Source organism: Dreissena polymorpha, unplaced genomic scaffold (assembly GCF_020536995.1).
Source record: "Dreissena polymorpha isolate Duluth1 unplaced genomic scaffold, UMN_Dpol_1.0 chrUn018, whole genome shotgun sequence".
In the NCBI taxonomy this organism is placed as follows: domain Eukaryota; kingdom Metazoa; phylum Mollusca; class Bivalvia; order Myida; family Dreissenidae; genus Dreissena; species Dreissena polymorpha.
In genome coordinates this window covers 376,517-395,313 of record NW_026273332.1, presented here as the reverse complement: position 1 = coordinate 395,313, position 18,797 = coordinate 376,517, and the positions used below count along the sequence as shown (strand labels likewise).

The 18,797-nt window shown below is 31.2% G+C and overlaps 1 protein-coding gene across 1 annotated transcript in view; it reads right to left on the bottom strand.

Annotated features, from left to right (window-relative positions):
• Positions 1 to 6,378: 6,378 nt before the first annotated feature.
• The window catches only part of LOC127863592 (slit homolog 2 protein-like), a 228,698-nt gene continuing 216,279 nt past the window's right edge, over positions 6,379 to 18,797 (bottom strand). Inside the window, exons 10-12 of the mRNA XM_052403153.1 lie at positions 18,372 to 18,485; positions 17,295 to 17,408; positions 6,379 to 6,524 (exon numbers count right to left, since the gene is read on the bottom strand). Of these exons, the coding sequence (XP_052259113.1) occupies positions 6,379 to 6,524; positions 17,295 to 17,408; positions 18,372 to 18,485 (374 nt within the window). The remainder of the gene's footprint in view (positions 6,525 to 17,294; positions 17,409 to 18,371; positions 18,486 to 18,797) is intronic.

Genomic DNA, 18,797 nt, shown 5'->3' with positions numbered 1-18,797 from the left:
TACAGTTAAATAATTACATAAATAAAGTAACCGTGTAAAGCAACTACCTTGATAAGAATTAAAATCATTCAAAAAATGTTAACGAAGTTTACTTGATAAATTTGCCACTTTAAACAATTCAAGATAGAAAGAAGTCGCCTGGCTTGTATTGTTTTGGTGGAATCTTTACGTCGAACACTTGCACGCATTATGTTTATCAACCGTATGAAACTGTATGTTACTCTTCACAAAATAAAACAGATCCTAAAAGCAATACATAATGGCCATCAGTCTTCCAGTTTGACTTTTGTTCAATAATATATTTATTTCAAAAACTTCCATGCATTGAGTTCATCAAGTGTTTTAAAGAAACTGCTGTTATGTAAGATTAAGTAAACCCAAGATGGCAACTTAAAATCATTATTGACATAACAAAATAAATACTGAAGTACAGTTATACCGTGTGTGTTTTATATAAAACGTTTTAAGTTTAATATTAAGTGGAGAAACTTCGAATAACGTTTTTTTTCATCCAAGAGGGCTGACAGTAATCCATTTTAATTTTATTGAGTATCCACCATTTTGAGTTTTGTCGACTACAAATTATGATCAATGACTATTATAAAATGTCTGCATAAAGTATATTGAGTTTATACCATTTCACCTTAAAATAGTCTCTAACTTAAGCAAAAATATGTATCGCATTAATAATCCCAGAGAATACCGAGCGAGATCAATTGTATGTAGTTTCACAAAAAAATCAATACGTAATGCGAATAATCATCGTTTATAAAGATATAGATACAATGAAATTCAAGAATCATGAACAGGATAGAGTTTCGTGTCCGCTTGACTTTAATTTAAGGCATTTGACCAATTGGTTATGACATAGAATAAAATACATAACATAAAATATTAATCACAAAACATGATTAAAACAAGAGATACCGACGTGGAACGACCATTGCAACCATTGGGTGTTGAAACCGGTTCATGAATAGCGGAACAACACAATTAGTCCAAAATTACTCAAACACGATAATAGTGTAAACATACATTAACATTAACCACATATCATCGTGATTAAGAATGAAAACCAATGAAAGCGTATAACATGATTTTATTCCAATTAAATTACTCAATTGCTAGGTGACCCATAGTAAAATACTTGAAACTTTTTGAGGCGTGATGAAATGAAATAAGAACAAGTATCAGTTAAAATAATATCCCCTCGGACAGCCAACTAGCCAAAAAAAACAGATCAGCCCATATTGAAACTCGAAATTGTGTGTGTAACTATATTTTTGTTTGTAAATTTAAGTGGAATAACTAAAAAAAAAACGCATATTCCAACAAAGATATAGTAAAGCAACATAAATACTCAAAATCAACCAATATTTCGCAAAATATTTCAATCAATAATTTGACCTTCAACAAATCAGTGTTCCTTATAGCAACTGCCAAGATTTTAACGATAGATATATTCTTGTAACATAGATTTAACGAGATACAAAATGCTCGGTTGTATTTGTGTTTGTGACAATATATTTCATGTGAATATCCCGAACATTTACGAGCGAACGCGAGATGGGATTTGGGCAGTTCGTGAGAACAACTTCGTTCTTCCGAAAATAGACGTTATTTATAACACCGAAATTTAGATATATTCCTTTTACACTTCGACGTGAAACTAAATACTTTTCAAATTATTAAATCTTTGATACAACAACATTATTATTAGTGGCTGCGGTCGAAGCGTGTTTGTATTAATATTTTGACGTGCTAGCCCTTAACGAACAATTTTATTTTATCACCAATTGCTTTTAAATGGAAAGTCCAATAAGTAATGATTAATTTTAACTCTTAATTTATTTGACATCGCACAAATTAAAGTGAAACTCTTAAAGATAACACCTTTACCCTTTTTATCGCAAATGTTCGAATTTGAATATGTCAGTGCTTGTTTACTTTTAGTAAGTTGAGTTTGATGAAGGAAGGAGAATAACTGTTATATAATAATTTTTAATAATGACATGTTATTGTTTATTTTTGCTAGGCTTTCAATTAAAACGTGAGATTATTAAATTTAAGACAGTTGATCAGTCAAATGCATATACAGCGGTTTCTTTAAATGAAGTCATTGATCTCAATATTTAGTATGAGGATTAATATTCATTTCAAACCTCTTACAGAAGCGAAAGGCAAAAATATTTATACGCTACATAGTCATGTAAGGTAAACAAATAACTTCTTCAACATTTTTAAACAATTATTGTTATGTACTGTAAGTGTAAATGTATGTGTTGTTCCCAGTAAAAGTAATAGCTTATAAAAAAAACTCTTGCAGTTCATGGTCAATGCCAATCAAACAATTAAGTATGTAAAACCCGAGCAAATATGTAAGCAAAAACGATGGATAATAACAAGAAATAAATCTGCAACATAAGCAATATAATTTACACGCAAAGGTAATTCAATACTTTTGAAACACAATCTTACATTAGTGCATGCGTACATTACGGAATTAATTTACATCAGGTAAACAAACGACATCGAAATACATGTGCGCACTGTTTTCATTCATTTAAATAAGGCATGTATACATATAAACAATATATTATAGAATGATATCTAAATATATTTGCTCAAAACAGCTCATCTTCGTTTATAGCATGAACATATACGATCCACACACATGCGCACACAATACAATTGATGTATCTTCTCCAAATCAAAATGTATGTGAGCAATATCCCATACTTTTAAAACCGGAAAAAATAAAATCAATATACATTTGGATCATTTACAGTTATCACATCTACGGGAAAATAAAACCAATACTCTATACATGTGATCAATACACAGCTTTTTTAAAAGTTGAAGGAAAAAATACAGTTAAACTATATGTACACAATATACATTTCATTTATGTCAGAACCAACAATATCCGTTTGAAAGTTATACAGTTATGTAATATAAAACATAAAAATACATGTTCACAATAAAATGTTATTTCTGTAAAAAACAAAAACTAAACACGTGTACTCAGTAGTTGATTCCTTTCAGGAAAACTGAGCCAACAAAAATGTACATAGATTTACATCACGAAAACATCTTAATACTTACGCTATATATACATTTATTAAATTTATATATATATATATCTCCAGTACATCGGTTCGATATAGATCATTTATCTCATTAACCAATAATATCGAAATCGATTCTCTCAATATACAGTCAATGTATACCTAAATGATATATAACAAAGACAGAATAATGCATTGTACCAGTTCATTTATCTCGATGATAAATAACATCGAAACATATGTTCAGAAATCTTACGAAAAAACTAGCTTTGATATATATCCGCACAATATTCATTTTATAAGTAAAAAGGAACAGAGAAATATATGCATGCAATGTGCGTACACTATACAGTCCATTTATCAAAGGAATATATAAATTGTTCATGATTTATAGTTTGTAAATTTCTACAATAAATAATATCGAAGTACAAAAACATTATATACAGTTCAATTTTTTATCACAATACAAGCATGTAAATATGAACACTTCTAATACCGCGTAACGCATTCATCCAAAAGTAACAATATCATGTATGTCAAAAAGATAAAGCGGTATTAAAAGCAATCTATATATTTTAACATCATGCAACAGCAAACTACTCCACCAGTTGTAAGTAATATTTTGTAATAATAAAACACATCTGAATTTGATTCAGTCAAGTATGTATTCTTGTTATACTAGTTAAAGGCTAAAATAATTAAAGAAACGGCATAAAGGTCATTCAAGCGTATAAAGCAGCAAAGTAGTTATTTGCAAAATTGCTAAAAATTGGAACGGAACTGTGGAACTCCATATTTCTAAAAAAAAATATATTTTCAGTGGAAATAACAAACAACGATGGTCCATGTTGTTCAACACTGGTAGTTTCATTGAAATAAGAATACTTGCTACGGTATGTGATTTTAAAATGAATTAACAAGGGTTGAATTCATTTGTTACGCCATATGATTGTGTTTGTGTCAAACTTTAAGAACATTCCGGACTACCAATATTAAGCCAACAGTTTGTTAACTTAAAAAACGGTTTTAAACTTAATTGTTGACATCATTCGGCAAACTAGTCCGCTAAAATCGCTTTATATCAATAGAAGAAATTCATTAATTCAAACTGTGACGGCTGTAAACTGAACTCGTCATTAAAACTTTGAGTATTTTGCCGAATAGCATTGCGATTAACGTAAATATATCAATATACATGCACAGTGTACAGCGTTATTGTACATCAAAAATAAACATAATATAAACATAAATCACGAAATTGAAGCGTCAAATAAATATTTTATTTGGAGAATATCCTGTTAGGACATTAAGGAAAAACGCGCACACAAAATTGATCTTAAACATCAAAAACAGATTCCAGTTTGAGAGAATACACATTTTCTAAACATGTTTTTAAAACTAAAAACTCAATGTTAATTTGGTAGTGTTATTGTTATACATAATTTATATATGCGAATGTAAATAAGTAAAACATTGTTTTGTTTATCTTTAACAATATAAAATCTTTTTTTTAAGCGTAGCATGTATACCAGTTGAAAGCTCTGTTGGAACTGGTGTTATGTTGCAAGTGACACTCGTTTAACGTAACGGCTACGGCTTGTCCTTTGGTTTCAGTTGAATTGACAGCTTTTCAGTCCTTCGTTTTAGTAACCATCGTCATTGCTGCTAGTGGCGCCATGTATTGTGGGACGTCAGACTGAAGGCTTGTCTCTGTGATCTCTACGTCAACATACTCTCTTGGAAGCACATCACGGTCTGCTATGCGATCATACTCGCTTCCCAGTTGACCACGGGCTGCCAGTGGTTGATAGTCTCCCCCCTGCATAATAAGGTTAGTGTGGTCTAGCTCATGTTCAGAACGATACTAGGTTCTATAAATCTATAGAGATATTTATCGTTTCCTGTGTGCGCAATTCTTTCAAATATCATCCTGTATGAATGATTACCAAATTTGTTACTATATAATTCAGACATTCACAACCTTGGTATAGGTTGCAATCATTTAAAAAGCGTCTGTTTTACAATTCAAATACTATCAGTTGGCAAAGACCATTGAATACTACATTTACTTAATTTTACAGTTTGAGAGAGGAATCGTCTGCAGTCCTGGTTTTCATTTAATCTACCGTTCAAAATATATCCATTTACATCTTGAGTATTCAAATATTTGAATATTTCAGTTTTTAGAAAGAATCAGTCAATTATGTATAGTGGCCATTACAGTAACACATTATTTGGTTTACATGGCGGCTTGGGCGAAATACTGATCATTTGATCGTTTCAGAACAAAATAGAAATTAATACAAACACATTTCCATTAATCTTTTGCTCACTCTCTCGTTGTTTGCTAGGTAATCGCTTATATTTTAGACACACCTAAAAATTAAGGAAAATCGCTCACTTTATATATATATATATATTCGTCTTTCCCAAATATCGTGTTGTTTTAATAATGGTACAATTGTGTTTTATCATCAAAAATACAGGTCGTATAGAGCAATATCATATACATAACTGTTTTTGTTTTAATATGTTTCAACATACCTGAGAGGGGTCTGTCATCGGATAGCTGGGGGTATTACGACTCCTTCGTCTTTAAAAAAAGGTTAAATGTAAATTTAACAATTATAAATACACATAAATACATTAAAACATCAATAAATAAACAGATAAAAAATGTATTAAGTAATTACAAATAAATATATAAATACATAATTTGAAATCACTTATAACACAAAACAAAATGTGCAAAACAAAGTGAAGGAAGAAGCAGTTATGCTCCTCAAGAAAGCTACAATTAAACATGATTTTCAAAGTTTATAACTAGCAGCAATCGAACTTCCTGTAACTCCCAAGGCAAAGCTTAAGGTACCATTGATGCCTCTAGGAACAAAAAGCAACGGTCAAAATCATCCGTCGTAAGAAGATGAAGGAGAGATAAAAACTACCCCTAATGAATTGCTTTGTGGCTTTACAATTGCACACAAAGTAGTTGAAGAAGTTTATTGAGTCCGATGAAAACGTGAAGATGATTGGGCAAGTTGAAAACTTGCAAACCATTACTATTTCAAGATACGCACATGTAATCAGATACTCTAATTTCTACGAACAATACGAATGTTTAATACCTGTGTAATGAACGCTTGCTCGAATAATCATGCATGTTGTGTCGTACATCACATTATTAATTATACTTGAATTGCATCTGAAGTATTAAGTGCACTCGCAGACAGTAAACTATTTTTATTTATTTCAATATCTATTATTTCTTATTCAACATATATGTTATATTTATAAGTAACGTGTAAACTTACTTCTTTTTTATGATGACAATAACTGCTACAATAACAGCAGACACCAAGACGCAGAGCCCAATGCCGATGTACACAAATGTCGATGATTCCGTAGTCGATGAGGGGGTTGATTGTGATTCTGGGGCTTGAGATGTTGACGCCCCTGCATTGTTATTGGAGCAAAAAGCAATTTATAAAAAATCAAAAAGGTTCCTTTTAACAGTTCATATTGCTGCACAAGTAAAACAAGTTCTCTAAGGCGTGACTAGTGCCTGACTACGGAACACGTTTTATGGTGCTACTTTTGCAAAAGCTAAATATAATTAAATTTGTGACAAGCTGACAGAGGGACAAATGTGATGGAGGCAGTCAAAGTATTAGTAACCGATCCCGTAATGGACTGTTTCTTTTTCTAATGAAAAAACCTGGTTTCTTGGGATTTCATAAACCTAGTTTCTTATGAGAACCTAGATTCATACCCTGTTTCATAATGACTTGAAAAAAATGAAAGTTTCACCATAACCATATGAGTAAACTTGCCCAGTTCAATTGTGCCTGTGATTCCTAAGAACTGGAATCACATTTTTTACAAGTTGAGGTATTTTAAGAATACTTTTTTTTAGCCCAATCGTCATAAAACTTTCTTAGAACAGTCATTGTATCACATTTCAATGTAAATATATCAAAGAATTGATAACAGTTGTTCTGATGTTTTTAAAACTATAGCTATGAAAAATGTCATCAATTTATATATTATTATATAATTCATTTATTATTATATAAGGATCGAGAACACGAAATGCAGTTTTGATTCATATTTCTAAAAATGAAAACAACACATAGTAAAAAAGACATCACTAGTAAGTGGGTTTGACACATGATGCTTCATCGACAGATTACTATGTTGACTAGCTTAAACTTCATACGAATATAGGGGCTGTAAACTGACCTTGTGGCAATGTTGTTCAATAGACCGGTACCATTTTTTAACTCAGCCTAGAAATCATTATAAATACTTGTTTGAGAAAGTCTATTTTATTTTTCACAGTAGCCTATATTTTGACAAAAAAGTGACACAGTTTCAAACGCGGCCCAGATACAATTGGGACAAAATGTATTTCATAGTTTCACGAATACTAGGCAATACATATGGCCTCAGAGTGTTCCCAATGTAAATGTTAATGACACACGATAGATAAATCAGGACACACAAAAGGTGATCTCAAAACTCACCTTGGTAACAGTTTTATACGACCTTTATTTCAAGTTGTACGCAATTTTCACATGCATACAAACATATTTCGTTGAAACAAGAACCACAACCCCATGCAGAGCTGAGAATGCAAGCAAAAACAGTCCTATTAGTCCGGAAAATGCGACATAAACACGGACTTAGGGTGAATAGTAATGGATTTTTGTGTTGAAACTCCTCTCGAGAATCTAAATGAGGCCGGTCTGGTATCATTGAAGTTCCTATCTCCGAAATGGCGTCCAGGACAAAATGGCGTCCAGAATAGACGCCGTTTCAGTATTTTGACATATATTGTTATATATTTATGCCTTTATCCATTATTAAGCATCTGTTCAACCTGAAATATAATGGTTTTGTTTGCTTGGGAGTGAATTGATCAAAATAAAATTCCAGATTGTACCCAAAATGTCTATACATATTTCCGCATATCACGTGATTGTAGTTAAAATTTCATCATAATCGATCGGATCGGATCGGAAATTCATGTTATAACAACTTGATACATTGTCTTGCTGGCATTTACTCGTGTTTCGTAGATTTCAATAGATTTTACACTACATGTAGGTGCCAAAATTATCTACATAAATCTGTTAAGCACACATGATTTACATCTTAATTTGATTTACATTGGGCAATTATGGACTACACAAGTAATTTCATTATAAGTATTGATTATGTTCCGAATATAGTACATAACAGTTTACATCACCATTGAAATTTGAAACAAAACTAATATGGATGAGTTTTTATTCAGCTCATTCAGCAAATGTAGAGTCGATGGTTAGACAAACAACATCATACAGTATTTTATATTCCAAATTATTTCATTATCTTGGATTTGTATAACTTAATTGTGGATATGTATGTAAATTGTAAAACCCAAGTGTGATCCTGATGTACAGGAAACATTCTCATTCAAGACGTTTGGTTAGTAAGCATGCATGTGTGTGTTTCTGTGTACGGCGGGAAAGTTTCAGGATGTAAAACTGTGTCTCGGTAGAGTGAAATATCTGATGTTTTTTGTTGGGCAAGAGGGAACGAGTAGGGCTAATAATGAGATTGAAGAGCTAATTGAGTCAACAGTCTCGAAATTCTCTAATGTGGAGACATGTCCAGTTTGTCCACATAATGTTCCAACATTTAGACTACTGACAATAGGAATTTGAGAGCAATGCATTTACTTACAATAAAGTTCATACATTTGATGACCAAAAAATGTATCTTAAAAACAAGCTTCTGGCAGTCGTTCGTCTAAATTGAGAGTTAATTGCTTGTTTGAGGCCGTATTCCTTACTTGTGTTTATTTACGAACAGAAGTTGAATATGATTGACCGTACTATTCGCACTTGGCATCAGTAAAGCTCATGTGACCATACGTCCTTGGTGTCCTTTACAAACATAAAAACGCGAGATTCGGCATCTACTATATAAGATCAGTGTAGAAAATGCCTTAACATGTTCAAGATAAGTTTTTAAAGGGACAACATGTCAATAGACATGTTCTAGAGAATATGGACTGCCATATGTAGCGATATGTTTATAGAAAAAACTTGTTTGAGATATCGCCATGGTTAGAAGAGGATAAGAAGGGCAACACTTAAACCTGAAACATGCATGTTTTGAAGTTTGAAATTCCATATTTGCAGCAAGAGGGACGAAGATCTAAAAGAAATAAGAAGTGCCAGTTAATTTGAAATTAAATAGCAACACACAGAGAAAAAGCTGATGGGGATTAGTTCAAATTCTAAGATAAAGCAGATTGTTGGTGAAAGTTGACATTATGTATTAATACGTTGGATCCAAAGTTATCATCCTCCCAGTTAAGTAAACTTTCTGACTGAAACGCGAGAGCTTAGTTAAGTGAACTTTCCGACTGGTAAACCAATACGACATTGTTCAATATCTATTAAGGATGAAACCCACGCTGTGTCTAGAATGCACATTAGGATGGGAGACGTGGAAGTGTATGACAAAAATCTGATTTATGCAAGAGTGATTGGCTCACCAGATGGTTCAAGTGAAGTCGACATTAACTATATACTATATACAAAGCCATGAATAGATTCAAGTACCTACTGCTATGCTTACTGAAACGGGGGTATCTCATAAACGGGTGCTCAAGTGACAATTTAAAGGCGAGGTGTCTAATCGAAGCATTGATAATTTGACCCCATGTTCAGAAATAGATTGATATGCTATCCTTTAAGTTATTCACTGGCCAATAGACGGAAATATACATGACTACATTGACAATTTTCTTAAATAAGACACACACGACGGATATATGTTTTCTACGTTGTTTTTAACTTATATATGGAGTTCAGCACCAACAGTATGATCAGGTCAATTAGAAAATCACCTGTTTTAAGGGTGTACAAACTAAAGGGTTAACCACCACATAATGTAATACTAGGTGTCACTAAGAACACAACAAAAAGCTGATCTCTCTGATTTAAAAATCGGTAGGCACTCACTGAATCACTCAAGCTAGTCATTGCATGAGATCTTGGTACTGAAATATATGACATTGTCGTAATCAATCGAACTGTCGTAAACACAAACCATGAAGAAACAGAAGCTAATATGATAAGGCAAATTGTTGATGCTGTAGACACGGAACACATCGGCTTTTTTGCTGTATCTGATGACACAGGCGTGTTTGGTTTGTTGTTTAATTGTTATTGCTGTCCTGAAACTCTCGATATCGATCAATATGGAATCATCAGTAAGGGAGAGAGTAGTTAAAGAAATTCCCAAAATTGGTTAAATGCATTGACTGTTCGAGACCGACTTGCTCTCTGCTCACGCTATTTCTGCACGCAATATTGGGGTTGAATGTTGTATTATACGTAAGGGTAAAGTTGTTAAAATGCTAAACGCAAGCAACTCTTGAATGCTGGTATGTTAATATGAATACTTGTTTGAAGATTGTTGGGAAGGAAAAGACCAGGTTTGTCTAAGCATGGTACGGAAAGCTTGAAATAGAGGAAATGTTTATTACAGGAAAAACACGATTTTCAGCCGTGGAAAGCAAATATGATTATACTATGCAATCGCTAGCAAAGCAGTAACGGACGCGTGTAAAATAATATGTGTACTTATATCCTATAGTATAGTATATTCATGATGAATATTTTTTTTTCTATATGCACATTATAGGTCAATTGTTCAGAATGAACTGCTGTTGCATAACTTGGGGTAAATTAATATACATTATCTTGCAGCTGTATTTGCAGTAGTGAAAAAAATAAACAGTGGCAATACTGTTATTCTAACAATTTATCAACTTAAAACATGTGTATATATGCGCTCAGTATATGCTTAACCTGCGCTATTGTTTATATGAATTGCATTATCATCACTAAAGAAGTTTTAATATTCGACCATTTAAAAAATCACATAACGTAATAACAGATAATCAGTTGGTGTTTAGAATATATATTAGAATCAACATAATAGTATAATACACCTATACCCAGTGTATTGCTATTTCACAAACGCATGCAGTCCATATAGACTAAATCATTGACTTCCCAGTATAGACCTATGTAGGCCAATTAATTGGACTCTAGTGTCCTTGTATACCATATCTTTTTGCCCACCATGGTTGCAATCTTCATTTTTGCTGCCACGCTTTCATTAACTTTTATTATTGAAAAAAAATCACATTTTTACATTGTTTATTGTAAAAACATATTTTGCATATTGTTCTTGTATATGTCTTCTAAATATGCGCAATTATTAGCCTGCTTAAATGCGCTTTCAAAATTAAGTTGCGTCTATCTATAAATGAATATACATGATATCTGCAACAAATGAACGTTGATGACAATCATTCATTTATCAGGGACGTTTTGTACCCTGCTTTAATTATATGATAACACATAGGTTTTTTGTTGTAATAAGCATGAGTAGATGTAGATTTTATAAAAAAAAATTGTTTAGATAAAATAAGTTTTCATTATTAGAATTTATGACAATCCTTTATTTATCAGGGATGTTTAGTACCTTGCCTTAATTACATGATTAACACATATGTTTGTGTTTGTAATAAGCATGCGTATGTGTATAATTTGTAAAAAACACGTCTAGATAAATTAAACTTTCCTTGGCAAAAAATAGTACGTAATGTCTTAAATATGAACGTTAATGTAAATTCTTATTCTATCAGGGATGCTTTGCACCTTACTATAATTATATGTGAAACACAAATGTTTTTGTTGTAATAAAGCATGTGTATTTGTAGATCATATAAAAATATGTTTAGATAAATTAAGCATTCACTTTAAAAAATATTACATAATGTATTTAATGTATTAAATATAAAAATAAGAAACTTCTGAAAAGAATTCAGAATTGACCGGCCATCAAAATCTGTTGCATTCAGTTTTTTGTTGTTGTTGTTTTTGTGTGAATCATGAAGACTTACGTTTTTTTGCCACTTTTTCCTTTTCTTATGTTCACCATAAGGAATACACCACCAAAACAATAAAATGTAAAGAATGCTACATATGTTGTAAAATTATGTATTTTGATGTAATTTTGATGTAAATAAGTCCATATGTTTGATTGTAGCCACAATCATTCATTATACGCTAAGCCTCCTTTTGTATATTTTGTTCTTTTGTTCATATATTGTATGTTTGTGTTTAATTGCCGAATTGTTTATGTTTCAACATGCAGAAGTTAAAAGTTATCATTATTGTATTTTATATAGTGTACCAATCACAGTAAATACAATTTAAAATGACTCTGTTGGAAACTACTTACCATTAGATTCGACATATATGACAAACAGTTTTACCTTATGTACATTATACGGGCCAAAAGATACGCCACCTTTTTACAGACCTCTAATAAAAAAAGTAACAGGTTTTAACACTGTTAAATATATAATATGTGGGGACTTTAATTGTGTTTTAGATGTCAACTAAGATTATCAAAATAACACATTCACAATTAACAATAATAAAAATGCAAGAAAAACAATGCAATCTATTATAAGAGATAACAATATAATTGACACTTTCATATATCTAAATTGCACTATTTAACAATAAACATGGAGACGCTTAACACCATTACAGCAGGCTAGAATTGATTTTGTTCCTAACTTCAAACAATATGTCATCCAAAATTCGAAAATCTACTATTGATTCATGTTATAAGTCAGATCATTCAATCATCGACATAGAAAAAAAACTTTTGAGGATGTAGCACATGGAAAAGGGCTATGGGAATTCAACAATTCATTTTTAAAGGATATTGACTATTTAAATTGCATTAATACTTGGATAGAAAATATTAAACTACAGTACTGTATACCTATCTAAAACATATAAAACATAGAAAATATCAACAATAGCAACATACAATTTGTTACAAACGACCAATTATTTCTGAAGACATTACTTACGGAAATAAGAGGAAAAACTAGTTCAATTTCATCATATAAAGCTTAACAGTACACAAATCATGAATCAAATTTAATTAAGAACATTGATATACTCCAAAAATCCTTAACTGAAACTAATTCAGACCAGTTACGTGAGCTAAACAATGAATTAGAAACTGTGAGGGAAAATAAACTTAAGGGTATCTTATTTGCTATAGAGCTAAATAGATAGAAGATGGAGAAAAAAAACCACTAAATACTTTTGCTCACTCGGATCTTATCATTACACAAACAAGTCGATACCTTTTATTGAATTAGAAAACGGGGCTAAGTTAATAGGGCAAAACGATATTTAAAAAAATGCTGTTTCATTCTATAAAACATTATACAACATAAATGACATCGAAATAAAATACATTATTAATGCTGATCTATGTAATAATAATATACCTTAATTAAATAAAGTGCAATCTGACTCGTTAGAAGGACTGCTTAATATTGAAGAAGTATCAATAACACTTAAAAATATGAAGCATGATAACAGTCCAGGTTCTGATGGATTCACTGCGGAATTCTTTAAGGTATTTTGGAATAAGTTAGGCCACTTCATAGTGAGAAGTCTTAATTATGATTTTATTACAAAGTCCTTGTCTATAACACAAAACATGGAATATTACATGTATCCCAAAAGAAAACAAGCCGAGATGTTACCTGAAAAAACTTAAGACCATTGACACTATTTAATGTTGTTTACAAATTAGCATCAGGTTCCATTTCAAACAGATTAAAACAGTACTTGATATTTTAATCTCCAAAGATCAAACAGTTTTCATTAAAGGTCGATTTATTGGTGAAAACACCAGATTACTTAACGATATCTTGAAATATGCTGAAGATAATATAATACCTGGGTTACCTTTGATGATTGACTTTGAAAAAGCGTTCGATACCTTGTCTTTCCAGTTTATAGAAATAACTTTAATTTTTTCAATTTCGGACCAATGTTTCAAAAATGGAAATTTTATTGTTCTTGCATAATACCATGGATTCCATACAAATAAATGGATTCTGTTCAGATATTTGTTGTATAGAAAGGGGATGTCGTCTAGGAGACCCAATCAGTGCTTTCATTTTTTTTATAATCTGTGCAGAAATTCTTGCTATTAAAATAAGGGACAGCAAAGACATTAAAGGTATAACTATAAATGACTTACAATATAAAATATCACAATTTGCGGATGAGACATCTTAATTTCTAGACAGATCGGAATCATCTCTTAACTGTACATTAGATATTATTCATAAATTCTCATTATACTCTGGACTTAACATAAACTATGAAATATTTAATTTAATTAGGATAGGATCTATGAGATATAGTACTAGAGGAATAAAAACTAAATACAAACTAACATGGGGAGCTATTACCTTCAAAGTTATTGGGATAATGTTTGATATCAATTTAGATAGAATGGTAATGTTAAATTTTGAAAACAAAATCGAAAGTATTAAAAGATCAATAAGTCATTAGAATCGCAGAGACATTACTCCTCTAGGAAAGATAACCATTGTCAAATCATTGTTTCTACCTTTAATTACTCATGTATTTGTATCATTACCAACACCAAGCATAGACACCATGAAAACTATAAATCAACACTTGTGACTTCATTTGGGCAGGATTAATCAAAATTAAAAAACACAGTAATTGTTAAGGATTATAACAAAGGTGGGTTTAATATGGTAGATATATGTTCTTTTGAAAATTATATGCAAATAACATGACTTAAGAGAATAGTGTCAGGCGAAGGAAATTGTTATTCACTTGCTAGATCGTTAATAGATTTTAAAATAGTATTCAATACTGGTAACATGTATGCCGAAAAAATAAAAAAAAATATTTTGATTTGATGTTTTGAAAAACTAAATATTGTATATTGAAAAGCTGCCAATATTGAATTGTGATGATATTCTGGATATGCCTTTTTTATAATCATAATTTTAAAATTAGCAATAGCTATATCCATATTAAATATCTATATTAAAGAGGTATTCGGTTTGTGAGAGACATAATGGTAGAAAGAAAAAGCTTTTTTCCAAAGAATCTTTGGATACACAAGTTGGAACAAACGTAAACTTTCTATTGTACCAAGGATTAATAAACATAATATAGAAATACATTGACAATTGTAAAGACCTGCCAAACTTTGACACAAACACTCAAGGACCTATATTACCAACTTACATAAAACAATAGTAACCAGCCCTAAAGAAGAGAAACATATATATTAAACATTAATTAAAAACAATGGTATTCCAGCTTGTAATACTTAATTGAATTCAGAATTTTTAAATATTGAATGGAAAAAAGTAAATGCACTTGTATTAAATATAACTAAGAAACTTATATCAGATGTTTCCAGTTCAGAATAGTTCACATAATACTGGGGACAAAATCCTTAATGTTCAAAATGAAAATTGTCGCTTATAATTTATGTACATTCTGTAATTTGGAAGTTGAAAATATAATGCACTTGTTCTGGTACTGTCCACATACCCAGGATATTTTTAAATTTGGTGTTGATATTGTTCGTAGAAGTAGACCAAGCATACCTATTCACATTACATGTCAGGATCTACTACTTGGAATTATAAATCCAAAAATGAACGATTTAAATATAGTATACATTGAGATTAAACGGTATATATTTTATTGTCAAAGAAAAAACAGAATTTCTTCAAAATACGGACTTGTAATCAGTATGAAACAAACTTGAAATTTACAGAAATACAATTAAATCAGAAGAAGAATTACAAATTATGGTATCTGGTTGAAATATTTAATGACATCTCATATAATGACATAACCAATCATAAGACATAATATAAATAATGCTTAAAACATATTTATTTGTTGTCGCTGTTGTAAACTCTGTATTATCAGTTTTTCGTACACAGTGCAATTCAGCACTTTCTATTTATTTCTCTTATGTGCAATATTTTATGTTAAATGATATACATACTTATTTTCAATATTAATTTAGCTTGTTACAATATAATTGTACAAACTGTTTTTTTCTGTTGTTGTTCAATACTTGAACTATAATACAATTATAATATTATATGAATGTATGTTGAATGTACTACATGTATATTAGTTATATTATATTTATGTACCCACCAAAAAAGCTTTACAGGAAATACTTTGTTTTATGAAATGTATAATACTTTGTATGAATGTATACAATACTCGTATTATGAGAGAATAAAATTTTGCACTGAAAACAAAGAAAAGAAGTATCGGACGCATGCTATTAATATATGAAACGCGCACCTATAGCGGCGTGTTTATGGAAACACGAAATACAAACAGACCCCCCGGATCTAAATTCATGAGGCTACTGTTGGAAAAAGGATGAGGCATAACACACTTTTTTTACCAATTACAGTAGCCTCACATGTTGCTTTAGCACCTCCCAACATGCAGACAAACATTGTTGTTACATAACTATGTCGTTAAAAAGGAAAGATATAGTTTAAGTGTAGTTTGCTATGTAATCGTTGATATGAACTACAAAGTATTCGATATGAACTAATATTAACACAAGAACATCACCATATGCTTAACAGCTGACATCATAAGATAAACTGGTACACATGCTATTTAACCTTATGAACAAATGTTAAATAATACGTATTATGGTATTTCAATTGATATCTCATTTGCTTGAAAACAGTACACCGGTATAATTTCATCTAAAATAAATATTATTTTCGTAGAATGTGCTTTATACAACTATATAATTTGTATCTGATGGTTAGGATCAGTGCGATACATTGCTCTGCGAATGCTATATTGAAATTGATTTAATCAGACACTTGTTTAATACTTAAGTGATGCTTAAGTTGGTATGGTTGTATTATGTGTACATATTCATTATTAAAATTTGGATAAGATATTGGTTTACGAAGCAAGTTTTCAGGAGCTATCTTGATTCTGGCTGCCACTTTGGACTCCATCTTCCTTATGTTTAAAAATATAGTTTTCATTCCGTAATGCATTAATGCTAAGTATGAGTATATTAAAATTAGATTATAAGATATTTCTATACGTCAAACCGAATACGCAATGACTATTTGTAACAAATATATTAAAATGGAATATGAAAATACCATTATCAACGCCATTTATTAGCAATAACTATATATAATAAATATAAATACATAAATTATAAATATAAATAATGAAACAGGTATCTTTAGTTTCAAGTGATTTATAGTCATACCCTGATCACAGTTGTTGCCTTGCCAGCCCGGTGAGCATACACAATAGTAGGCGTTCTGCAGATTAGTGCACGTTGCGCCGTTCTTACACGGAGCTGGGTCGCATTCGTTGATATCTGAAAGATATACACAACATACATACATTTCTCAAATAATCAGCGTGGTTACATTATATGTTCAGAAAAAAACGGTTATAAGACATTTGAGAAGTTGTTCGTACCCTCGCCTTGTTAGCGTAAAATTGACATAGCAACAAAACACCGCCTACGAGCGTAATGGCTTCCAAAAACCTAAGGCAGACTCGAATCAAATTTGGACAGTTTTGTTTGCTGTCATTACAGGAAGCTCTGTTCAAGCACACGTCTGACAAACCAGTTGAGTGTACGTATAATGGTCGGTTTACTGGTATATGTGTGTACACACCTACCTTGGTCACAGATGTTTTCCCTGCCAGCCGGGTGAACATGTGCGCAAATGTTAAATAATATGTATTATGGTATTTCAATTGATAACTCATTTGCTTCAAAACAATACACCGGTATATTTTCATCTAAAATAAATATTATTTTCGTAAAATGTGCTTTATACAACAATATTATTTGTATCTGATGGTTAGGATCAGTGCGATACGTTACTCTGCAAATGCTATATTGAAATTGATTTAATCAGACACTTGTTTAATACTTAAGTGATGCTCAAGTTGGTTTGGTTGTATTATGTGTACATATTCATTATTAAAATTTGGATAAGATATTGGTTTACGAAGCAAGTTTTGAGGAGCTATCTTGATTCTTGCTGCCACTTTGGACGCCATATATCTTATGGTTGAAAATATAATTTTCATTCCGTAATGCATTTATGCTAAGTATGAGTATATCAAAATTAGATTATAAGATATTTCTATACGTAAAACCGAATACGCAATGACTATTTTATACAAATATATTGAAATGGAATATGAAAATACCATTATCAACGCCATTTATTAGCAATAACAATATATTATAATATAAAAAAATAAATTATAAATTTACATAATTAAACAGGTATTTTTATTTTCAAGTGATTTATAGCCATACCCTGATCACAGTTGTTGCCTTGCCAGCCCGGTGAGCATACACAAGAGTAGGCGTTCTGAAGATTAGTGCACGTTGCGCCGTTCTCACACGGAGCTGGGTCGCATTCGTTGATATCTGAAAGATATACACAACATACATAAATTTCTCAAATACACAGCGTGGTTACATTATATGTTCAGAAAAAAACGGTTTTGAGACATATGCAAAGATGTTCATAACTTCGCCTTGTAAGTGTTAACTTGATATAATCACAAAACACCGCCTACGAGCGTAATGGCTTCAAAATACCTTAGGCAGACTCGAATACAAATTTGGACATTGTTGTTTGCTTTCATTACATGAAGCTCTGTTTAAGCACAGGTCTGACAAACCAGTTGAGTGTACTTATAATGGTCGGTTTACTGGTATATGTGTGTACACACCTAC